The 25,587-nt window shown below is 39.4% G+C and overlaps 1 protein-coding gene across 4 annotated transcripts; it reads left to right on the forward strand.

Annotated features, from left to right (window-relative positions):
- Positions 1-177: 177 nt before the first annotated feature.
- On the forward strand, positions 178-23,621 carry LOC117289897 (uncharacterized protein KIAA1841 homolog). 4 transcript variants are annotated; one of them, XM_033771096.1, is made up of 22 exons: positions 178-257; positions 2,604-2,794; positions 3,899-4,106; positions 4,419-4,462; positions 5,028-5,080; positions 5,624-5,664; positions 6,511-6,708; positions 7,444-7,502; positions 8,796-8,890; positions 9,052-9,117; positions 9,708-9,773; positions 14,219-14,284; positions 14,548-14,592; positions 15,876-16,152; positions 16,796-16,971; positions 17,900-18,023; positions 18,986-19,082; positions 19,738-19,849; positions 20,437-20,501; positions 21,778-21,866; positions 22,469-22,557; positions 22,972-23,621. In XM_033771096.1, the coding sequence occupies exons 2-22, from the start codon at positions 2,651-2,653 to the stop codon at positions 23,006-23,008; spliced, it is 2,151 nt and encodes a 716-aa protein (XP_033626987.1). In that variant the 5' UTR covers positions 178-257; positions 2,604-2,650; the 3' UTR covers positions 23,009-23,621. The 4 variants fall into 4 exon arrangements, with proteins under 4 accessions (XP_033626987.1, XP_033626985.1, XP_033626986.1 ...); XM_033771094.1 differs by having other exon boundaries at positions 17,900-18,011; XM_033771093.1 differs by having other exon boundaries at positions 197-257; positions 2,610-2,794.
- Positions 23,622-25,587: the final 1,966 nt, after the last annotated feature.

Consider the following 25,587-nt stretch of genomic DNA (forward strand, 5'->3'; position numbering starts at 1 on the left):
TTCAGTCACAAATTGGCAGTTGACTAACAGAAGAAATAATGAAGAAATTCAGTATTTCCGATTTTGACCAATAAAAGTGGTTTGTATTTTTTATGTTAGGGTGGCCATCATTACAAGGGAAAGATTGGGGTTTTGTGGTCGAGTTTTTTTCTTCAAAGTGGGCGCTAGAGGGCGTCCCACCAACCTACCTTTTCCCGTGGAGTTTTGTGTTTAATTTTGCAGACGACGACAACGTCTTTAATTTAGAGATTCGTTTGGTAAGTTACGACAATTTGTATCTTTTAGTTACAGAACGACATGAAGATTTCTTTATGTAATGTTGGTATATATATTTATGCATAATAAGAATTAGAAATATAGTTGATTTTGACGTTAATTTTTTCAATATTTACAGTCTGTCAAAAAATTTCAGTTTTGACTTCAGTCACTGTTTGGGTTGTTATGGATTTTGTACACAACAACCTACACGCTAACTGTTGCTGTATTTTTTTAGTGTAGATTGTGTTGTGCGGTAGGTATGGAAGGGAACAATATTATGGACCCCAATAATAATATTACTATTTTTTACTGACGAACGTCGGGAGGAATTGAACTTTTATTTTAAGGCAAAAGAAATTTGTGTTTGGGGCCAGGTTATTTAACACTCATCCATAAATGACATTGATTGAGTACTTCTTCATATAAGGTTTATCGCGAATAGCAAAATATCAAGAGAGGGCGCTGTTGAACCCACACAAAGGTATAGGCGTTGCGTGCCCGAGTCGTACAAACTGCATAGTAACCGCCCATCAACCTACACGCTAACTGTTGCTGTATTTTTGTAGTGTAGATTGTGTTGTGCGGTAGGTATGGAAGGGAACAATATTATGGACCCCAATAATAATATTACTATTTTTTACTGACGAACGTCGGGAGGAATTGAACTTTTATTTTAAGGCAAAAGAAATTTGTGTTTGGGGCCGGGTTAACACTCATCCATAAATGACATTGATTGAGTACTTCTTCATATAAGGTTTATCGCGAATAGCAAAATATCAAGAGAGGGCGCTGTTGAACCCACACAAAGGTATAGGCGTTGCGTGCCCGAGTCGTACAAACTGCATAGTAACCGCCCCATATTCCTTCCCACAATGCAGTGCGTTTCTGAATCGCGATAAACCTTATCATCTGATCATGACTTCAGTTGAATTTGTTCACTTGCCAAACATAGTCAGAGTTCTATTTCTACATCCATGGAGTCAGACAGTCAGAGTCAGACAGTCATTTTCAGATTAAGTGTCACAAAAAATTAGTTGCGATAATCGTAACCTTCCATCCTCCCAACGGTCGGGAGGATGGAGGGTTAACACGATCATTGCTACTACATAAAACCTGCGATAATTGTACACCCTCCTCTTGATGTCGGAACCATAGATGGGGAGGAGTGTTATGATGGAGGCTGGTCATCTCGCCACCTAGCAAGCTCGCCACCAACAAAGTCGCCCCCTGCAAAGTCGCCCTCTAACCGGCTCGCCCCGAGTTGTTACAAAGTCGCCCCCTGACAATGTCGCCCCCAAACAATGTCGCCCCTTGCAAAGTCGCCCCCCGACAATGTCGCCCCCAGCCAATGTCGCCCCCTAGCAAAGTCGCCCCCAGAAAATAGTTAAGGATTCTTTCGGTAATATAATGGCTTAATTATTGTATCGGAAAGAATATAAAGTAAGCCTACTTAAAGTTAGGGTTAGGGTTAGGGTTAGGGTTAGGGTTAATGACCAGGAAACCTGTATTAAATTTAACATTTACAGAGTAGATTTTCAATAGAAAGGCCCTATTAATTAGACCTTCCACAATCACATTAGGCCTACTTCATACGGAATTTTTTTCTGAAAATTTTTTAACTATATTTTTTTACCATAATTATTGCAGCCTTAATTATTTTCTGAACAACATCTGGGGGCGACTTTGCTAGGGGGCGACATTGGCTGGGGGCGACATTGGCTTGGGGCGACATTGTCAGGGGGCGACTTTGCTAGGGGGCGGCATTGTTTGGGGGCGACATTGCCAGGGGGCGACTTTGTTTCAACCCGGGGCGAGCCAGGTAGGGGGCGACTTTGCAGGGGGCGACTTTGTTGGTGGCGAGCTTGTCAGGTGTCGAGATGACCAGCATTCGTTATGATTATCCCAACTACTGGACTCAAGCTGTGGTGTTTCTGATCAGCAGAGTGCGGGTTCAGCGGAGTGTGGGTTCGAGTCCCAGTCGTGACACTGTGTCCTTAAAAAAGCAAGACAATTAACCATAATGCTTTGTCCTTTGGATGGGACGTAAAGTCGTTGGTTCTGACATTTTTTGAGATTGGTTCACCCATATGCGTATTTCACCATCCCCAGCACCTTGTAAAACCTTGGGTGAAGTGCCAGGTAAAAGGAGAAGGTCTCATGATTCGAAACGTAGTACCACATTTCTCGCAGAAAAATACTGAAGGTTAAAGCGCCTTGAGCAAATGTCACTGAGTGACGGATATGAGTGCGAAAAATAAGAAGCTACTATATTAAAATTGAAAGTATAAAATTTCCTTTTGCAGCATGGCTGAAAAATATTGAATAGAACACTTTCTCCTATCAAGGTTTAGGCCCTACATGTACTTCATCATTGAGAGCTACGACCGTAGGTATGATTCGTCGAGACAGCCCTTCTCGGGCTGTGGCCTTGGACCTGATTCTAAGAACCTTCATGAATTCCTCCGACTTCAACAACATGCAGAGCAAGAACTGGGATGCTATATCCAAACTGATTCCCGGCTCTACACCACAAGAGGTAGGGCCTACGTCATAGCAATTTAGTTTCATCTATTTGCATTCTATTCTGACTAAACTCATTTTTTTTAATCTTGAGAACTGACGATCGGTAGTCTCTCTATCTGCTGCCCTGGCCAATTTTCCTTTTAGCACAATAGTGTCAGACACACGTACTGTTGAGGGTTCTTCCTAGGATTTATCCAAACTGGGGGCATTCTGGATCCTAAGGTTAGATCTGGATCTGGATCGGAATAACTATTCACAACGCTCTAATTAGAGCCAAACGAGAAGAGAAGATGATGAAGAAATTTGAATTTTTAATGTGGAAGTAAAACCCCAGAAAATTGTTCCAGGGAAAACCCACGCAGTCAAGTAAGGACTGGAGGGACTGAAAACCCAATCCACATAGTGCCGCCCCGGTGGGATTCAAACGGGGGTCCCAGAGGTGGGAAGGCGAGGCAAGACACCACTACACCAACCTGTGACCGCCCTGGACAAAGTAGATAATGCTCTGCACAATATTCCAAAGTTTCCACAATATTTGTTACTGAGATTAACACAGTCAAGTAAGGACTGGAGGGACTGAAAACCAAATCCAAATAGTGCCGCCCCGGTGGGATTCAAACGGGGGTCCCAGAGGTGGGAAGGCGAGGCAAGACACCACTACATCAACCTGTGACTGCCCTGGACAAAGTAGATAATGCTCTGCACAATATTCCAAAGTTTCCACAATATTTGTTACTGAGATTAACACAGTCAAGTAAGGACTGGAGGGACTGAAAACCAAATCCAAATAGTGCCGCCCCGGTGGGATTCAAACGGGGGTCCCAGAGGTGGGAAGGCGAGGCAAGACACCACTACATCAACCTGTGACCGCCCTGGACAAAGTAGATAATGCTCTGCACAATATTCCAAAGTATCCACAATATTTAATACTGAGATTAACACTCCACAGCTGATTGCTATGTAGTGGTTGCAAAGTTGGAAAAAAAGGCAGTTTGTAACACTGCAGTTTAAAAAGGTTTTGAAACTAAATATTTTACTTTATTTTACGTATTGTCTAATGCAAGGTATTCTGCATTGATAACCAAATTCCTTTTCCATGAATGATTTTAATTTTTAGTGTTCAAGAAGATTTCAGGAGCTTCAGTCTGCGGCTGGCGACCTTTCCCCTGTAGGTCACCTCTCTGGCCTAGCTGCGCGTGGTAAGCCTGCCCCTAGAGGGCGCCCTGGTAGCGGAGCCTCAAAGTATCAGCAGCCTCTTCATCCACTGAGTACCAGCGAGGAAAAAAACAACGTATTGAGGCAAAGCGACAAAGAGGAAAACCAGGGTATGTCAAATTAAGCCTAACCAACCAATTTGGTTGGATCAACCTTCAAACTGTCTTTGAATAAAGTGGGTTTGTTTTCTTTCCTTTTTTCATTTCACGTTTTGTGAATATTTTTGCAAAAAATAGTCAATGGTCTGATGTTTTTACCCTAGATAGCACTAGCAGAGTGTTTCTCGAAGGCCTTCGAGAGTTGAGAAGAAGTTTAAGGAATGGTCTAGTGCCCAATGACCAGGGATAATAATGTTGTAATAAAGCAACTTGATAGGATGAGGCTGTTATATAAGAACCAGTTATTATTATTTTGTATTGCAGATGTAGCGGAATCAAACCAACAGAATATACGAGGAAATGATAAGGTAAATGACACTCTTTATAACACACCTCTTGCTTGTTCTGTATTCGGGTTGTGGGATAAACTAATAGTCTCGTGATCGCGCGTGCGTGGAGCGGGCACTAGTCTTTGAAAATAGTGCCCGGTTACAGCGCCCTCTCTTGACTTGAATTGTGAACAGCAACTACAAAACTGCTTTTCTTTTCCAGATTTCTGTTCTTATTTCACATTTAAGATCGAGCTGTGTTATAAAACACAACACATATTGACTGGCATAATTCGGTTACTAGTGTATGTCTATTCCCCCTCGGGCCTGTGAGTGACCAGAAGAGGGGCCTAATTCCTTCGGCCGAAGACCGCGGGAAATAGGTCGCAGAAGAGGGGCCTAATTCCTTCGGCCGAAGGCCGAGGGAAATAGGTCGCTCTTCTGGTCACTCAAAGTCCCTCGGGGGAATAGTCGACACTAGTTACCTCATTGCTAGTCAATATTTGTATACTATTACCGCCATTCCAGAGTAACGCATACTGTTGGATAGACATTTTCATTGGTGATAAAAAATTTTCTTTGATGTATTGTGCCACTTTTCCAGAGAGAATCTGTGTTGGAGACAGAAAAGAAAACGCTATCACCTGATTCTTATGGGTAAGTTTATTAATGGGTGTTTTCATATTTTGTTTAGCCGTGTTCCCAATTAACTTTTTCTTCCGCTGCCACGCGGAAAATTACAGTGACTGGCTTTTGTGTCATTCATCTGTGGTTTCCCACTACCGCGATCTTTGCATAGTGTTTTAGAGCAAGGTCGCAATAGGTTTACAGCGCAGAGATGTTCCCATTGGACTTTTAAGCGGCCCTGATAAGTTACTGTGGCTGCGCGAAAGTCGTCTGTGACCTCTTTCAGCCTGCAAGTTTTACATCGCGTGCGTGGTAAGGTGACGGGGAGGTCAGTGTACCATGCATCCCCATTGGATTTAATTTTGTCATTCTACAGAAAAGTGGCGATACTTTAACAAAAAGGGAACACAGCTTTATTAGCTAGTCACTGACTAGACATTGAAATTAAACTTGCAAAAAGACTTTTCTCTGATGATGATTGGATAAAAATTTAGGCATATTATGCTTTGTTGATGATGCTGTGATGAAATTACAATTCATGATTCTTAAATGATTTTTTTTTGTTTTTTTCAGACCCAACATGGTGATTCATGTATGTGACGAGGCTAAAAATGGTATGTTTATTTATTTCAGAATGATTCACTTCATGCTTCAAAGAAACCCAAAAGAAATTAATTTTTCAAAATGCTTAAAAGCCCCAAAGGAGCTTTTGTGTTAAAACAAAAAGGAAAGATTTTGCATTTTAAGCAAAAACCGTTAAGGGAAATGATGGTAGAAAGCTTCCCTTAAAATATTGCTTGCTGAGGTGCTGTATTTTTTTAGAATGAATTTGCGCGACTCCCCTGAAAACATTGCTTTGTGATTTCACTTTTTTTAAACTTGTCGACTAATGAGGCTGAAACTTCTACAGGTAATTCATATTACATTGTCGACATCTTCATTCACAGTGAGTAGCGAGTCATGTCATGGCAAAAAAAAACCTTGATCTACAAAAGGTATCAAAACCCTTTAAAGGCAGTGGACACTATTGGTAATTACTCAAATGGTTATCATCACAAAACCTTCCTTGATTACGTGTAACGGGAAGAGGTTAATAGTATAAAACATTGTGAGAAATGGCTCCCTCTGAAGTGACGTAGTTTTCGAGAAAGAAGTAATTTCCACGAATTTGATTTCCAGACCTCAAGTTTAGAATTTGAGGTCTCGAAATCAAGCATCAGAAAGCACACAACTTCGTGTGACAAGGGTGTTTTTTTCTTTCATTAATATCTCGCAACTTCGACGGCCGATTGACCTCAAATTTTCACAGGTTTGTTATGTTATGCATATGTTGAGATACACCAACAAGACTAGTCTTTGACAATTACCAATAGTGTCCACTGGCTTTAAGTTAATACTTTCTTTTTTCCATCAGTTATTTTAATGCAGATTTGTCTGTGTTCTCTTTCTTTCTTCTGCAGTCAAGAAAGATTTTACCTGTCCTCGTGACCTCCTTGTCTCCGAGATGCGTTATTTCGCCGAGTATCTTTCAAGTGAAACTCAGCGCTGGGAAGAAGTTGACATCTCGGTCCATTGTGATGTACAAATATTCCACTGGCTGATGTCTTATGTCAAACGGCACTGTCCCGGCTCACAGACGAGACTGGTGCCAAATCTGGGTGAGAAATGTTGTTTTAATAGTACTACGCAGGGTTCTTGGTGGTTTTGGGCGGGGGTAACATGTTTAGGTTCAGGGACACAAAAGACTTGAAGGAACACGTTGCCTTGGATCGTTCGAGTTGGTCTTTGAAAAGCGTTTGTAACCGTTTGTTATAATGGTTAGAAAGATGATCCACACAAGTTTGCCTCGAAATTGTGCGGTTTTCCTTTTACTTTTACCAGTTAGCGTGTTGTTTTACTAGTCCTCCAGTGGTCGAAATACATCCTGTTAAAGGCCCTGGCACAACTGGTAATTACTCAAAATAGTTTTTAGCATTAATCTTACTTGGTAACTAGCAATGAAGAGCTGTCGATAGTAAAAACATGGTGAGAACCACTCCCTCTGAAGTAGAGTAGCTTTTTAGAAAGATGTAATTTCTCACTCAAATATTAAAAAACTTCGGGCCTGAAGCTTTTTATAAAGCATCTGAAAGCACACAAATTTGTGCAACAAGGGTGTTTTTCATCATTATTCTCCTGCAACTTCGATGACCAATTGAGTAAAAATGTTCACAGATTTGTTATTTTATGCATACATGTATGTTGGGATACACCAAGTGAGAATACTGTCTTTGACAATTACCAAAGGTGTTCAGTGCATTTTAAAACTGGTTGAAAAGTAAGTGTTTGACACATATGCACAATGTTAAGTTCATTATTCATAATTTAAGATTATTTTCTTTTTTCTCTTACAGAAGCAAGCAATGTGATTTCTATCTTGATATCTTCTGACTTCTTGAAGATGGATTCTTTGGTGAGTTTTGTTCTGAACAAAATCAAAATGGAGCACAAATGAAAATAAAAATAGAGTAGTGGTACAACAATGGGATTTTCACTTGCCAACAACTTTCCAAACTAACTGAATGGGTCTATGTTTAACCCTCCTACAATGGGTGCGTTCGTTTAGCTTCCCTGGGTTGACCCCGGTCTGCCCCCCGTGCGTTCGAATAGCTTTGACGTCATTCCAGGGGCTCACCTGGGTCAGCCCCCAGTGCCCTGCTTGTGGATTGGGTCACTTGGGGGCTGGCCCCATACAGGTGCATGACGTCACAATGAGAGCGGGTGAGTGATCGTTCGTTTAGCTCTTGTCAGAGGCTCACCCGAGTGAGCACTGCGGAGTAGACCCAGGGAAGCTAATCGAACGCACCCAATATACTTGACTTGTTAACTGTTTCAACCATGGTATTTGTGATAGTGTCAAAACTACCTAGTCAGCACACTTTTGTTTTGTAACCAGTTTACTTGAATGTGATGATCTTGGAACTCTCGGTCAGCTGCTCAGATCTTTCTGACAATCCTTTTGTTGACTTTCTCTGGATGGTCTGGGGGGTCATCCATGAGTCTCCGGGTTATCCGGTTTTAAAGACATTGGACACTATTGGTAGTTACTCAAAATAATTTTTAGCATAAAACCTTACTTGGTAACGAGCAATGGAGAGCTGTTGATAGTATAAAAAAAATGTGAGAAACGGCCCCCTTTGAAGTAACCTAGTTTCCGAGAAAGAAGTAATTTTCCACGAATGATCGATTTCAAGACCTCAGAATTAGATTTTGAGGTCTCAAAATCAAGCATCTGAAAGTACACAACTTCGTGTGACAAGGGCGTTTTTTCTTTCATTATTATCTCCCAACTTTGACGACCATTCAGCTCAAATTTTCACAGGTTTGTTGTTTTAGGCATATGTTGAGATAAACCAAGTGAGCAGAATGGTCTTTGACAATTACCAATAGTGTCCAGTTTATTATAAAGTGTTTACAAAAATATGTAATGTACATGTAATTGTAATGTTTTTGTATCTTCTTAATTTGTTGAGGTTTTGTTAAAAAAAAGTTAAAAATATTATAAATTCTATTGGTATCATTTTTCAATGAGTCTGAAACCATTTAACTACACACATTGTGTGTGGTGGCACGACGAACAGAACTGATTATTGATATTGTGTATGCTGTGTAGATTGTTACAATTTTTTTTCTAAGAAAGCTTTTTGTTGATATCCTTGTTTACAGCATCATGTGTTATTTTGAATTTTTTAAAATTTTTATTTAGGTGAGTGAGTGTGTTGAGTTCTGTCATAAAAATATGTCTGCGATAGTAGCAACACCCTGCAACATGAACTGTATCAACGATAAACTATGCACAAGGTATTCCATTATGTGTTAATAATACAAAATATGAATAGTAACTTATAGTGTCACGACCGTGATTCGTACTCACACTTCAACGACTTAACCACCAAAACTTGATTACGCTGCTCTTATAAATTCCTGCCAAAACTCAAAACTTGGTAATGATTTGTTTTCAGGATTGCTGATCTCTTCACAGACTTGGAAGTGGATGAGGTGAAAGACAGAAAAGATAAATTCAAAAGGTGAGATTGTTTAAAGGAAAGGTATAGCTTTGGGTTTTTGGAATCAATTGGTTGTGTTAATCTCATATAAGTAAGGGAATAAAAGGGTAGCGACGAGCTCTTTCACTGCCGTTTAAACCAGGCAGGGTCGTTGCCGTGTGATATTACTGAGACGCCTATTTCCGACAGTTTCCAATTACGTTCGTGCGCGTATAGTTTTGGTGCAACACGTTCTCGTTTTCCTTTCACACACAGCGCGGCCAACTCACCGACAGCGCCCGCATCGCCCGTAATAAGAAGCATCTTGCACCAAGACTAGCGCGGAGTAGCCGCTCACAACCGGTTATAAACACTGCTCATTATCAAAGGTTTAAACACCCCCAGGTGACGCGCTCTCCACTAATAGGAATAGCGAAACTGTCTGAGGTATTTATGAATATAGATTTAAATTGTTGGTGATAAAAACTTATACCTTTTTCCATAACCACATTACTTAAAAGTTAAATTATTCTCAAATTGGACATAGGACATTTTTGCACTGACACAATGGTATTTTTGATGTATTGGTTTCATAAAAAAGTTCAATGTTTATGTTTGTTTTTTCCGAACAGCAAGTTGATCTGTAAAAAGATAGAAGGGATGTTCGAGGGCAACAAACCTGCTGCTACTTTGTACAGGTAAGCGCTCAAGGGCCGATTTCACAAAGAGCTAAGATCGTAGTTGCTAAGTAAAGTGTGATGTCACAATACAAATCACTATAATACTTGCAAATTGTCTTGCGATGAATTTTATTGCTTTGTGAAATTGGGCCCAGTCCTACACATAGGAGACTCAATTTTGACCAATTCCACTCATGAAAAATGACAACCAATTGTAATGACAGGTGTACTTGTCTGGTTTGTAACATCAATGTTTTACCCAATATTTGGTTAAAGGATGTCAACATTTGCTGGAAATTTCAAAATTGGCCTTAATAATAATAATATAATAATAATAATAATAATAATAATAATAATAATAATAATAATAATAATAATAATAATAATAAGACTTGTAATGCGCACATATCCACCCTGCTGGGTGTTCAAGGCGCAGTAAAACCAAAAACAAAAACAAAAACAAAACACAAAGAAAAACAGACACAACAAAATTAGTCATTGAAAACCTGTGACATAAGATAAGTTTTGAGAAGAGACTTGAATTTTGCGGTACAAACACAAGATCGAAGATTAAGTGGTAGAGAGTTCCAGATGCGTGGCGCGGCTGAAGAAAAAGACCTGTCACCCCATGAGTGTCGAGACTTGGGTTCAATGAGGAGAAGCATGGAACTTGATCGAAGACTCCTTGATGGAGTGTAAACTTGAAGCAGTTCAGAAATATAGTGGGGAGCCTTGCCATTTAGAGCTTTGTGGACAATGAGCATCAGCTTGAAGATGATTCGTTGAGAGATAGGGAGCCAGTGTAGTTGTTTCAGAATGGGGGTGATAGAACAGGATTTTCTAGACAGTGTCACAATGCGGGCAGCAGTATTTTGGAGCCGTTGAAGTCGGGAAATCTGGTTGTTAGGTAGACTGTATAGAAGAGCATTGCCGTTGTCAAGACGAGAAGTAACAAATGAGTGAATGACCTTTTCAGTGGCACTTTTATCCAAGTACTTGCGAATCTTACCTATATTCCTGATGTGATATGATGATAAACGAACAATATTGTTGATGTGTGGCTGAAGTGTCATCGATGAATCAAAAATAACCCCCAAGTTCCGAGCTTTTAGCGAGGGAGCTATCCGAGCATCACCGATGGAGATGTATGGCACTGAAACCTTGGTTAACTGTTGACGTGACCCAAATAAAAGGAACTCTGTCTTATCATCATTTAACTTCAGGAAGTTTTGTTGTGTCCAACGTCGAATCTCTTGGATGCATTTCTCAAGTCTTGCAATAGATGCATTGGCGTTTTCTTGAGAAGATTTAAACGTGATGTATAGCTGAGTGTCGTCTGCGTACACATGGTAATTCAGATTAAATTTGAGGATGATGTCACGAATCGGTAAAGTGTACAGTGTAAACCACTGCGGGCCGAGTACCGACCCCTGTGGCACAGAGTAGTTCAAAACAACAGGGTCGGATATCGCAGTGCCAATACATACATGCTGAGTTCTATTGTGGAGATACGATTTGCACCATGCTAGGGCTGTGTCCTCTATGCCAAGGTGATTCTGGAGCCGAGAGAGAAGGATGTTATGATCAACAGTGTCAAAAGCAGCACTCAGGTCTAGCAGGACTAGTGCTGTAAGGTTACCATTGTCCATAGAAGAGAGAATATCGTTGCTCACACGGACTAGTGCAGCCTCGGTCCCATGGAAAGGCTTGTATGCTGACTGGAACACGTCGGACAGGTTGAAAGTATGAATGTGATCAGAAATACGTGATGACACTACTCGTTCGATGACTTTTCCAAGATATTTTAAGTTTGCAACCGGTCTGTAGTTTTTAAATATCTCCTTGTCCAGGTTTGGTTTCTTGATGAGCGGCCTGATGTAGGAAACTTTGAGGCTATCTGGGAAACAACCGGAACTGAGAGATTCGTTTACAAGCTTAGTGATGTAGGGTACAAATATATCAATGTTTTGCTTTATCATGGATGTTGATACTGGATCCAGCTCACAGGATTTTGAAGGAGATTTCATAATAACCCTTTGAATCTCAGCAACAGTGGCAGGCTCAAACACAGATAGTCTACACTCTGGTTGAAGATGTGGCAATGTCTGCGGCACGTTGTAAGGGACTGATGAAAATGATGAGCGGATGTCTGAAATCTTGGTGACAAAGAATTTCTGGAACTCGTTTGCTAAGTCCTGGTTATTGTAGGTGGATGGAAGGACAGGGGTTTTGGGTTTGAGCAACAACTTACCAATTATCTTGAAGAGCTTCTTTTGATCTCCTGAGGATTCTTGTACTTGAGATGAATAATGGATGATCTTTGCCTGGTTGATCAAATTCCTAACTACTTTACATTGGTTGCGATATTCTTGTCGTTGTGTTGCCAATTTGCCATTTTTCCGCCACTTCCGCTCCAGTTGACGACAGATCTTTCTCGCTGTACGAATATCATCATTGAACCAGGAGACTTCAGTTCGGACCTTGACTGATCTCGTTTTCCAAGGTGCGTATTTATCCAAGATGTCACTGACTGTACTCTCATATTGGCTGACATAGGAATCCAAGCAGTCATGATCAACTTCTAGATTTGCTAAATGAGTGCCTATGTCGTGGAACACTTCGGGAGAATTCACATGTTTCCATTGTCGGCTCTTTATAGTGACGGTTGGGACTTTGGGCTTGCACAGACTCAAGTTACACATGACTGCATAATGGTCAGATAATCCAGGTAGAATAATAAAGTTTGAGGCAATTGGTGGGGAGATTTCACGAGTTATGACAAGATCCAAGCAATGACCGAGACGATGAGTTGGCTCCTTGATATGCTGGGTAAGACCAAAAGCTTGAAGTAGATGCTTAAACTGGTTTGCATTGGTGTTGTGGACGTCATCAACATGAATGTTAAAGTCGCCGGTGATAATGATTTCCGATGGATGAAGCAGATATTCCAAAATCAAATTCTCAAACTCCCTTAGAAAACTTGAGAAAGTCACATGTTGGCCGTTTGAATCCCTTTCAGGTCTGTATACAATGACAAGTCGAACAGATTTAGAGTTTCCGGAAACTTCAGCATGAAGAGATTCAAAAGTTGTGTACTGGACGTCATTACTTTTCACAGAGACAGATAAAGTAGATCTGTACAGTATTGCAACTCCTCCACCAGTCTTGTGAGGTCTTGGGATGTGATGAAAGTAGTAGCCAGCAGGCGTACATTGACGACATGTTAAGTTGTCGTCTGGTCTCAGCCATGTTTCTGAAACGGCAACAAGGTCCAGATCTTTTTGCAGAACAAAATCAGTAAAATCGTCATACTTGTTACAGATGGACTGTGTGTTTAGAACACAAAGGCTGAGTTGAGATTTGGCTGTAGTCACTGGTACTGGAACAGAAGGGAGTGTAACTTCGGGTACAGGGGGTTTATGAACAGTTCTACGGCGACCAGCTTTTTTACCACGATGTGTAGGTCGGTAAACAGTGCTGGGATTTACAAAAAGGCCAAGGTTCTGGAATGAAAATATACAGGAAGGCAGCAGAGTTGTAGCACGTGTGGATGGGGCATAGCGGAGACTTAGAAGCTTGTTCCGCGAGTAGGAATTTGCAGAGTTTGGACTATCCTTAAGTTTTCAATAACTCCTAAAGAGTCTCAATAAGTACTGTGCGGGCAGAGATGGTTCTTGTGATTGAACTAGCTTGTTGGCAGCACAGACTGTGTATTCCCAAGGAAGCTGAGATGGTTTAAAGGCACTGGACACTATTGGTAATAACTCAAAATAATTATTAGCATAAAACCTTACTTGGTAACGGGTAATTGGGAGCTGTTGGTAGTATAATACACTGTGAGAAACGGCTCCCTCTGAAGTGACGTAGTTTTTGAGAAGAGGTAAATTTCCACAAATTTGATTTCGAGACCTCAGATTTAGAATTTGAGGTGTCGAATTCAAGCTTAGGAAAGCACACAACCTCGCTGACTAGGGTGTTTTTCTTTCATTATTATCTCGCGACTTCGACGACAGATTGAGCTCAAATTTTCACAGGTTTGTTATTTTATGCGTAGGTTGAGATACACAAAGTGAGAAGACTAGTGTTTGACAATTACCAACAGTGTCCAGTCTTTAATGACTGAAATAAATGGCCCAGTGATCAGGAGTAATAATGTTGGAGTGCTGTGAGCATCACCGAGTGACGGATTTGAGCACTGTATAAGAAGCCACTGTTATAATTGTTGTTATTTAAAATTAACTGATTCATTTTACGATGTTTGTTCGCACTGTATACTTGGTACTTTCCTGATTTCTGTGAAAACAAAAATCCCAGGCATCTTACTCAGCTGGGATTCGAACCCACGACCTTTGCATTTTTAGAGCAGTGTCTTGCCAACTAGACCACCAAGATTGCCCAGTAGTTAAAGGGAGTTTTGGTAATTTAATCATTACTTGTCGTTTCACTCTTTTGTGTTTGTTCAGATGTCAACACTGCAAGCGTCTCTTGACATCAGAGCTTCAATCCAAACTTAAGTGCGTTGCAACAAGGTAAAGGCAACCTATTCAAATATTGAATAACTTGCTTTCATTATACCTCCGGAACTAACACCACGCAATTTTGAGGCATATTTGTGTGGATAATTTATCTTCTACCTTTGAAACCTCTTTCTATATAATATAATGCGTTTTATAGTGCTTTTCGTAGACCAACTGGCCCGATCCAAGGCAAGGTGTCCCTTTAAATCTTTTGTGAAATCAAGGATATTAAAACTTAATCTTGGGGCTGTTTTTTTTTTCTATAATTTTTACAGGATGAGTATAAGCAGACAAGGGAATATAACATACCATCATCAGAGGTGAGTCATGTACATAATAGATACATCTTTATTATTACGGAAATTATTCAATTTTAAAATAGGATCAGCTATTGAAGTCGTCAAATTTAACCTTTAAAGACACTGGACACTGTTGGTAATTGTCAAAGACTAGTCTTCACAGTTGGTGTATCTCAACATATGCATAAAATAACAAACCTGTGAAAATTTGAGCTCAATGGGTCGTTGAAGTTGCGAGATATTAATGAAAGAAAAAAACACTCTTGTCGCACCATGGTCACACGAAGTTGTGTGCTTTCAGATGCTTGATTTCGAGACCTCAAATTCTAAGGCTGAGGTTTTGAAATCAAATTTGTGGAAAATTACTTCTTTCTCGAAAACTACGTCACTTCAGAGGGAGCTGTTTCTCACAGTGTTTTATACTATCAACCTCTCCCCATTACTCGTAATCAAGAAAGGTTTTATGATGATAATTCTTTTGATTAATTACCAATAGTGTCCACTGCCTTCAAAGGGAAGGTATTTGTTTGGTTAACACACTGAGATCACTCTGTGACCATCACATTGTGACCACTCTCAGACCATGAAAACTGTGTGAATGATGTGTGATTGAACATAGTTGGTAAACACAGAAAAACACTGAGATCACACTTGCTCGCGATATCTTATAAAAAGTTGAGTAGCAAATGATAATCTCTGAGTAGCAACTGGTACATTTACGTAAAGTCCCTTCTTGTCACTTCCACCCTGTTTCAAAATCGTATGGAGCTCAGCCATTCCAAGTAACTGCAGCTGAACTGTGGAATGGCATACCAGAGTTTAACTTACAGTTGAGCAATTCAAAAACCGCCTTAAAAAACATCTTTTAAACATTTGTTAGTAACTGTTCTTCCATTGGTATTTTGTATCTTAAAGCACATACAGTTGTAGGGACTTAGCGGTGATATGCGCAATACGATTGTGATTAATAATTTTTTTATAGCAATGCAGATGCTATACAAGGGAATGCGTTCACTGTTCTTAGAGACACGGGGCGCAGGCCGGCCTTCTATTTATAAAGGACGAGCATTCACCAAAATTAAGACAATGCAAAACCATATAATGATGTCATTATATACAAGTTCTACTCCATGTTGGAAAGGCGTACACAAATAAATAAAAAAGAAAAGAAAAACTTAATCCTGTCGACGCCACTCTGTTTTTTGGTGAATGCTCGTCCTTTGTAAACAGAAGGCAGGCCTCTCCTTCCTGCGTCTCCACATTAGTTTCTTTCAATGTTCACATAACCCGCTTTCCTTTTGCAGAGATCCATCATGGGACATCAACGATTACCTCCTAGGCCTCCGAGCAGACTGCAAATCATGGAGGGAGGTTTACTGGCGTCTCTGGGCCACCGTTAATCACCTAACCTGCTCAAGATGTAAGCTGGTCTTCCCTTGCAGTGAGCTGGGACACTGTAGGTTCCACCCGGAACTGGCAAAGTTCGACAACCTGGTGGAGACGGTCAAGTCGTCTGCTGTTGGGACGTATGGATGCTGTCAACAGAAGACGCTGAGATTTGATCCTCTTAATCAGAACACGGTATGTGGAGACGCTAGAGCTTCATCACAGTTCAGCCATCTTGGTTTGTTTCTCATTCAACTTAGTGTAACCCAAACGGAGGCAAGTAAAATACCAGTCTGGTCCATGGTATAGATGACATCAGAACCTGATTTCATGGAGCTACTAACTAAAAAGCACAAAATAAGCTAAGCATAGTATGTATGTCAGAAAAGTTTAACAGCCAAAAGCCCAAAGTACCATTCCACAAGTCCCACCTAGTGTCCTGCTTATTTTCACTTAGCAGATAATTGTTGGGCTAATTGCTGGACTAATTGCTGTTGATTATAAGCAGATGTACGAAATTGCGCCTTGCTGTCATTAGACTTGTGAACAAGTCATTAAATGTCTGTCGCGGTGATAGCGTTCCGATTCTCTCTGTGATTCCCGCGACACTGGCGATATTCTCGCAAGACTACCGCTCTGCGTTGTGCGAAGTAGAAGTCGGCAGTCAGCAGCTTCACGCAGAGCAGTGATCTCCCGAGAGCAGTATTTCATCGTGGAAGCCTGAATCATTCAGCCACTACCACGACTAGACTATTTCACCGCGACAGGCCATCAATGACTTGTCCACAAGTATATGCCTACATCGGTGATAACTTATCGTCATTATTTTTCTACACAGGGATGTCAGGTGAGGGACCACATTGTCATGATAAGCAAACAAGATGAGACGGATGCAGAGGAAGCTTCTCATCATTCCAAGCACTCTAAGATGAGTAGAGATGCAGAGATCTTAGATATTCTCCTCCAACACAAAGACATCATGTGCATTCCTCCCAAGTCTCCGGAACAGGAGAGGTATTTTGTTATCTCAATTTCTTTTAAAGACACTGGACACTATTGGGTATTGTCAAAGACCAGTCTTCTCACTTGCTGTATCTCAACATTATGCATAAAATAACAAACCTGTGAACATTTGAGCTCAATCGGTCATCTAAGTTCTGAGATAATAATGAAAGAAAAAACACCCTTGTCACACGGAGTTGTGCGCTTTCAGATGCTTGATTGCAAGACCCCAAATACTAAATCTGAGGTCTTGAAATCAAATTCGATGAAAATTACTTCTTTCTCAAAAAATACTTCACTTCAGAGGGAGCCATTTCTCACAATGTTTTAAACCATCAACCTCTCCCCGTGACTCGTTACCAAGTCAGGTTTTGTGCTAATAATTATTTTGAGTAATTACCAGTAGTGTCCACTGCCTTTAAAGCAGAAAGGCACAAAAAGAGTTGGCCAGTTGACTATACTCCCTAATACAAGTTGTTGTTGAATTGTCATCTAATAATTGGAAATTTAAATCGGGATAAAGAATATTAATTTTGGTTAGCACTGTGTATTCAGTACTTTCCCGAGCTCTGTAAAAAAAAAATCACATGTATTTTACTTGGTTGCGATTCAACCCCACGACCTTTGCAATATTAGAGCAGTGTCATACCAACTAGACCTCAGTGATTTCCTGGTAGCTAGAGGCACTTTGAGTCCTTTATTTCAGCAGCGGTTTCCGCAACGATGTAGTAGATGAAAATTTGCATCGGGGATCAAGAATATTCATTTTGGTTATACCCATATACACCGATGTATGTTTGCACTGTTCACTCAGTTCTTTCACTAGTTCTGTGGAAAAAAAAAACAGGCATACATGTATTACTCGGGGTTTACTTTTGGATAAAATGTATGTTTTGTGTTATCCCTAATATTCGTGACTGTGTAACTGTTTGATTCGCAGATGGCAGGATATCAATTTGTTCAAGAGTGAAGAGATGTTGTGTGGAACTGGGGAGGACGGCGTAGGGGTCAAAGGTCATATACAGAACATCTTCCCTGATGATCATCTGCCAGTGAGTAACCAGGTAACCATGACAGTGATGTCACTTCCTGTGCCTGTGTATGTGTGGACTTGATTTCAAGTCTGAGTATACAGAAGAAATACAACCGTTAGCTGTCGTGTAGCCAGGGACCACACCACACACAAGCAGTGTTGTAGATAGACCAATTTTAGTGGTGGGCTCTAAATCCAATGTAGTCCACCAAGCGCAAGTGGTTCAACAGATTTATGGCGCCATCATTGCTGAAGTGCAATCTGGGGGAAATCTGTGCTGGACAGCACTGTATATTTTGCTCAGATTGCTGGGTGAAATTGGTTAGTTCTGGGCAGGCCCGCCCGGCACTGCCGACCGTGACATACAATTACACTGCGCCTGGGATACAACCTGGGCCCAATTTCATTTTCGGCCATATTGCGTGTTTACCGTGGATTTGCATTGTGACGTCATTTATTTTCGTGCGGTAAGCACCGGAAGGTTAGCATGCCTTTTCGTGTGCTTACGGTTAGCAGCGCTGTGAAATAGAAATTGCACCGCAAGCGCAAAATCGGCCGCTAAGCAGCGCTATGAAATTGGCCCCTGGGAAGCAGCAGTAGAGAGTTCACCTAACGGGGATGTAATTTTGTATTTCCAAAATCAGTTAATAAACCTCAAGTCTCACTCTAGTCAACTTTTCTTGGTTCAACCCAAAATTATATTAAAATTTCAACCCAATCATTTTCGCTTATTGTTTAGAAATAAACCTGTGAGCTGCATACAGTGTAAGCACCCCACAACCACATTATGCTCACCAGAATAAGGTTACCAGCCAAAGTGCCATATTGCATGTACAATCTATGACTGGTACACTGCTTAATTTTGCTAAGCAGAAAGGTGCTAAGCATAATCTTCTGCTGAAGCAGCTCTATATAAAAAGTGACCCCTGATTGTCATTGAGGTTCTGGCTCGTGTTCAGGAAAACTATTTTCTTTGGTGTGAATTATTTCTAGCCTGATCACAGTAGGAGTCGGGACACCATGGCGGGATCCTCGTCAGACTTTGATTCCAGCGATGATGAGATGGGAGATGAAGAAGTTACAGCCAAAGGTAAAGCAAATTAATTAGTCCAAAAAAGTAGTTAATGGCCTGACATTTCGACCTTAGGAGAGTCTTCCTCAAAAACTAAAAGACTATGCTAGGGTCGAAAGGTCAGGCCATTATCTATTTTTTTGTATTTATACCATAGGCTTTTTGGGTTGGTAAGCACTTTGCAACAGCTAATTCTATTTTCTCAGGATAAAAAGTCGTCTAACTTTGCATGGATAGAGGTCTAGAATAAAAAATAATTATATACCACACACAGAGATTTTGTTTTATTTGATTGGTGTGTTTGATTTGAACACACGCGTCACATGTCATTTATCTACATGTCAAAAATATTTTAAAAGTGTTATTATTATAATAATAATTTATTCGGCACAAAAACACATACAAAATACAAACATAAACAAATCAAAGGCAAGGGACATATGCCTGGAATTAAAAAAGTTTACCAAAAAACTGTAGGCCGAAGGCCTTCAATTCCAAGATACCTGGCCATATATTTAAAATCTATAATTATTTACAATTAGTCTATAAAGACATGTAAAACATCAGACAACAATAGAAAGATGTTAAATTGGTTGCTATACCCCAGCCAGAAATAATGTATAGCATTCTTTGATTGAATTTAATGACATTACTTCTTGATGCTTAATCCCAGTTTCCAAGCATCGTCATAAGAGATTGATTCGTAAGATGTCCAGTAAATCCTCCATGGGAAGAGACAAACACAACTCAGTCACGTCTGTAGACAGCTCTGCATCAAGCATTAGGTAAGTCTTGACTCTCAGTTCAGGGCCCAAAGGCCATCAAGCTGTTAAGCAGAAAATAATGCTTGACAAATTTCTTTGCTGAGCAAAAAAACAAGAGGGGCACCAGTTGCAGCAATGTAACCTATTTTTGTTGAGCTATACTTTTCTGTGCTTGGCACATTTTTGAGTTTACAGGTTTTATGACATTGGACCCAGAGTCCAAAAGGTCATCAAGCCTGTGAGCACAAAAACTTGCTAAGCACAGAATAATCTTGCTTGGCAGCAACAGGTTACTAACCAAATCCATAAAGTTCTCGCTTTTGTAAAAAAATGTTGTTTTGCCCTAAAATTGATTTGTAATAACCCCTTCAGTTTTCCCGGAAGTTTTGTTTGTCAAAATAAATCAAATCAGATAAAGTAATATATGAGAGTTTTAATAATGATAAACAGAGCTTTGAAACCCAAGTCTTGTTTGTTAGCTTGTTGGAGTATTTGTTTGTTTGTTGGGGGTGTTTGTTGACATTAATCTGCAGCTCCCATAGGTCATATTGATTGGTAAGAACTTTGAAAAGGCTCATTTGGTTTTCTTTTGTCTGTTTTGTTTTTAGTTACAGGAGTCGATGGGATCCTGAACGCTCTCTGCGTTTTAACCAAGATGCCCAAAGGGAGGAAGGTGAGTCATAGTAATGTCACTTTTATTTTTCTTACATAATTTTCTCCTTTAAAGGCAGTGGACACTATTGGTAATTACTCAAAATAATTATTAGCATAAAACCTTACTTGGTAACAAGTAATGGGGAGAGGTTGGTGGTATAAAACATTGTGAGAAACGGCTCCCTCGGAAGTGACGTAGTTTTCGGGAAAGAAGTAATTTTCCATGAATTTGATTTTGAGACCTCAAAATTAGATTTTGAGGTCTCAAAATCAAGCATCGGAAAGCACACAACTTCATGTGACAAGGGTGTTTTTTCTTTCCAAGTTATTTCGCAACTTCCACAACCAATTGAGCTCAAGTTTTCACAAGTTTGTTATTTTGTGCATATGTTGAGATACACCAAGTGAGAAGACGGGTCTTTTACAATTACCAATAGTGTCCAGTGTCTTTAAGTTGGGGATGCCAACATAAGCAAGAAACAACCAAACCAATAAATGTATATTCATTTTGCTGAAACACCTTGTGTACATATCTACTTTGGTTTGTAGATTTGTTCTTTTCTTGTCTGGTTATTTATTCTACTGCTGAGTAGATTTTGGAGTTTGAGAGACTGCTAAGTTCTGAAAAGAGCTGTTAACTTCTACATGTACCTGGAATTCGACCAGGGCCCAATTTTATCAACTGCTTAAAGGAACACGTTGCCTTGGATCGGTCGAGTTGGTCTTTGAAAAGCGTTTGTAACCGTGTGTTATAAAATGCATTGGTTAGAAAGATGTTTTAAAAGTAGAATACAATGATCCACACACATTTGCCTCGAAATTGCGTGGTTTTCCTGTTACTTTGCAAACTAACACGGTCGGCCATTTATGGGAGTATGGGAGTATTTGACTCCCATAAATGGTAAAAGGAAAACACGCAATTTCGAGTGATACTTGTGTGGATCATTATATTCTACTTTTAAAATATCTTTCTAATCATATGCATTTTATAACAAACGGTTACAAATGCTTTTGAAATACCAACTCAATCGATCAAAGGCAACGTGTTCCTTTAAACAGAAAATATTGCTTTAAAATGTTCTGCTAAGCAGATATGAACAGGATACCAGTCACAATGTACATGTGGCATGGTAGTTTGGCTGATAACCTTATTCTGGTAAGCATAATTTGGTTGTGCTTAGCTACTTTTTGTGCTTCAGCAGCTCTATGAAAATGGGCAGAGGACTACCGGTACTACTTCTCTTAGTAGAATGAACTTAATATGCCAAAATGTAAATCCATTCTGTTTCTGATAGATTTGAAGCGGAGTCAGATGATGGTGAACCATCTAGCTAAGATGAGAACGGACCTCACCGAGAGAAGCGAAAAGTCAAAACCGAAGGAGGTAAGATTCTGGTTATGGAAGACGTGCTTACTTGTAATCCACCAATGGTCATGTTCAATGCGATCCAGTAGAATTGTTCTGAACTACAAGAATCAAAACCGACTTGGAAGGATTCAAATCTGTTGTTAACCAGAGAACCCTGTACTCTAGACAGTTAAGCTAGGATTAGTCATCTAATGTGCCATTGTTTTACTATACTAGTAGTATTAATAGGTACTTATAGCCTTTAATCACACAGTGCTCATTATATGGTTTTCGACAGGATAAGTGGCTGTATGTTTTGAATTATGGAACCTTTGTAAACTCAGTATAGCCACTGCCAGAAACACAGGGGCAAAGATCTTCTCTTCGTGATAAGTGTAACTTTTACGTGCATAATACTCAAAACACGGGACCTACAGCTTTACGTCCAATCAGAAAAACAAAGTAATACTGGTTAAGTGTCTTGCTTAAAAGACAAAAGTTTCAAAACCTTGACTTGAACCCACACTCTGCTGATCAGAAACACTTGGGTCTAATGTACTTGAGCACGCAGCCATGACACGCTGTCTTTCAGATACATTTATTAACCCACCCACCCACCCCACCTTTTTTTCCTGTAGTTTGCTGGAGGGTTATTCAGTCGACTTGAGTACCAGTTTAAAACCTCATCACAAATCTCCAAACCAACGTCGCAGGTCACACTTCAAAGGTAAGCCCTCCATTTATTTTACAATCAAGCGTCAATTTTCTATCAATCTGTTTCTATACATTATAGGGATAATCACTGACAGAAGAGGCTAAAAAAATACATCATTTTTGTTTGGCAACTTACACCTGTTATCTCCATGCAAAAAGTGGACATAATTGTATCAAACTAGCTTGGGATCTGGCTTAGTCTCAATCACAGCTGGAGCCATTGTTTTTAAAAGGGTCTGTAACTTTCCTGTCGAACTGACACTGTATTATGCTGTTCTTGATTTAGATAAAAGGGTGAGAAACCTTAAAATTTCAATTAAAATGTAATGACATTAGTTAAAATGGTATAAGCACTGCTCATTTTGTTTAAGGCTCTGCTGGAAGATGTTGTGCATTTGTCTGACATATTTCAAACAATTTATTTCAGGGCCAAAACGAGAGCTAATCAGCTTCGAACAACTTGATGTTGGAGGATTTCCCCTGGCAGGAAGAGATTATTCTGATTGCTGGTCAGTTGAATTTTCTCAAAATGTTTGAAGATGATGGTAGCGTGATGAAGCTCTTATGTAACTCTTGAAAAAAGCTTGTTTTTGTTTACAAAAGTGCACAGTGTCCTGGTTGTGTAAGTAACTTTAACTTATTTTAAATATTGAGTTTGATAATTTTATCTGTATATAATTGAAAGTGTGTAATATTCTTATAAATGTTCAAAGTTGTGTTTTTAATCCAGAATGAACCCGATGTTCATTGTGAAGAAATTGTCTTTATATTATTTGTATTTTTCTTTGTATTTTTAATCTTCACACATAAATACAGATCGGTAATTTGTGATGATTTTTACTGATTTTAAAACTGTCCTGAAATGGATTGCATATGGCCATTAGATTTCCTTTTAGGCATCAAATTACTTCAAATGAATGAGACATAACCCATTCAGTTATTCCCCCAAAATTACCAGAATAATCACTTTTAGAAAGAAAAAAAAGTCCAAGTGTTAATGGGACACATTTGAAAATACAAATATTGTCCTATACCTTTTTTTTACCCTCTTGCTTAAAGGAACACGTTGCCTTGGATCGGTCGAGTTGGTCTTTGAAAAGTGTTTGAAACGGTTTTTTATAAAATGCATATGGGTAGAAAGATGTTTTAAAAGTAGAATACAATGATCCAAGCAAACATGCCTCGAAATTGCACGGTTTTCCTTTTACCTCGTCAACTAACACGTTCGGCCATTTATGGGAATCAAATTTTTGACTCCCATAAATGGCTGACCGTGTTAGTTCGCAAAGTAAAAGGAAAACCACGCAATTTTGAGGCAAACTTGTGTGGATCATTGTATTCTACTTTTAAAACATCTTTCCAATCATATGCATTTTATAAAAAAAAACGGTTACAAACGCTTTTTATAGACCAACTCATCCGATCCAAGGCAACGTGTTCTTTTAAGTGGAAGTAGGTTGAATCTTCCGGCCGATTGCAGCCGCTATGAGCATTTCAGTAAGAGCCTTTTGTGACTGCTATGGTCTCTTAAAGGGTTAAGGTACTGGTAATTTTCACTTAAATTTTGTTGTTTTAATAACACACCTGTAAACAACACTGAACTCATACACAAGATACAGAATAAGCAGTGACTCAATTCAATGTCATCTTCCAAAGCACCATATGGCAACTTTATTGACCTCAAAAACACACATAAACAATTTAACTAAACCAAAACAACAAAACCAACTTGGAATCAATCCTATCATTTTCAAATGCCAAACTAGGATATAAAGGCCAATTCAAATGTAATTTGTATACATGTAACTTATTTACTAACAGTCAAAATAGAATTCTCTCTTACTAAAAAAAAAAGTAACATTACTATATTTACGGCACAATCAGATCAGATTTCATCAAACCTTTAAAGGTAGGGTCATAGGTTGATTTACGCAACGATATGCTGGCACAATTATAAAGAAAAATACATTAAAAGTCACCTGTGAAAGTTTTAACTGAGTACTGTGTCTTCTTGCTGAGAAAACGGGGAAAAATGCCGCTGTGCTTTCACAAGAGCATCAATGTTATAGCGAGGTGAAAGCAGGTACATGTACCAACCACATCTCTGGCCGCCTAATTCTCAATTAGACACAAACCCTCAGAAATCTGAGAAAAGGTTTATGCATGAATCAGATTAAAATGTTTAGGGGTGAAAATTACCAAAAGCATAATATTTTAAAGGAAATCCTTTCTCAAAATAGTTTATACTATCAACAGCTGCGGGGCCTCTTACCAAATACGTTTTCCATGGTAATTAATTAATTTAAGCATTTACCAATTTATGACCCTACCTTTAAGTTTACTGATTTAAGAGAAGCCCTACACCCCTCCCCCATCATGCCATTCTTCACCTCACTCTCCTCACCTCACCTCCTCATTTATGATGCTTACAAATATTTGTCTACTTTGGTAAGCATACAAAAAGTGCTTACCATTAAACAGCTTTTAAAATAATACTATAATTATGTGCTAGTTTTTAACAGCTCTTTATTATAAACTAAAAGTTAGTTAAACTTAAGTATTGTTCTTTGGTCACAAACAACAACAAAAATATATCGGTGGAATCACATAATACATTAAAAACAAATACAAATAAACAAGAAGTTGTTGTCACATCCATGTTGAAATGCATTGATTTATTCTTAGTGCCAAAGCAAACGCAAAGTGAATCTCAGTGATGATAACAAATCCAGGATTGAAACTTGAATTACTTTCACTCAAAAAGTTTGAGCATGGCTTTTAAAAACATGAAAAGCCAACAAGCTCTTTAGAATAGACGCCTTGCATAGGCTGCCACCACTCACGTTAAACAACGGCAATGTGTACACGACTCATGCACCATTTGTGACTGGTATCCTGCTCATTTCTGCTAAGCAGAAAATTATTAAGCGATACTTTCTGCTTAAGCAACCCTAAGGAATGTTCAGTTGGTTACCTACAAGTTGCCTGTAAAAATTGCTTTCTGTGACAAGGTTTCACTAACCATTGTACGGAAGAGTGATAT

Source organism: Asterias rubens, chromosome 5 (assembly GCF_902459465.1).
Source record: "Asterias rubens chromosome 5, eAstRub1.3, whole genome shotgun sequence".
In the NCBI taxonomy this organism is placed as follows: domain Eukaryota; kingdom Metazoa; phylum Echinodermata; class Asteroidea; order Forcipulatida; family Asteriidae; genus Asterias; species Asterias rubens.

Excerpts from the sequence above, each read along its gene's own strand:
- LOC117289897 (XM_033771096.1), top strand. The coding sequence starts at position 2,651 with ATGATTCGTCGAGACAGCCCTTCTCGGGCTGTGGCCTTGGACCTGATT. Across the intron at positions 14,593-15,875 it reads ATAACATACCATCATCAGAG|AGATCCATCATGGGACATCA; the intron begins GTGAGTCATGTA and ends TTCCTTTTGCAG. Across the intron at positions 16,153-16,795 it reads ATCCTCTTAATCAGAACACG|GGATGTCAGGTGAGGGACCA; the intron begins GTATGTGGAGAC and ends TTTTCTACACAG.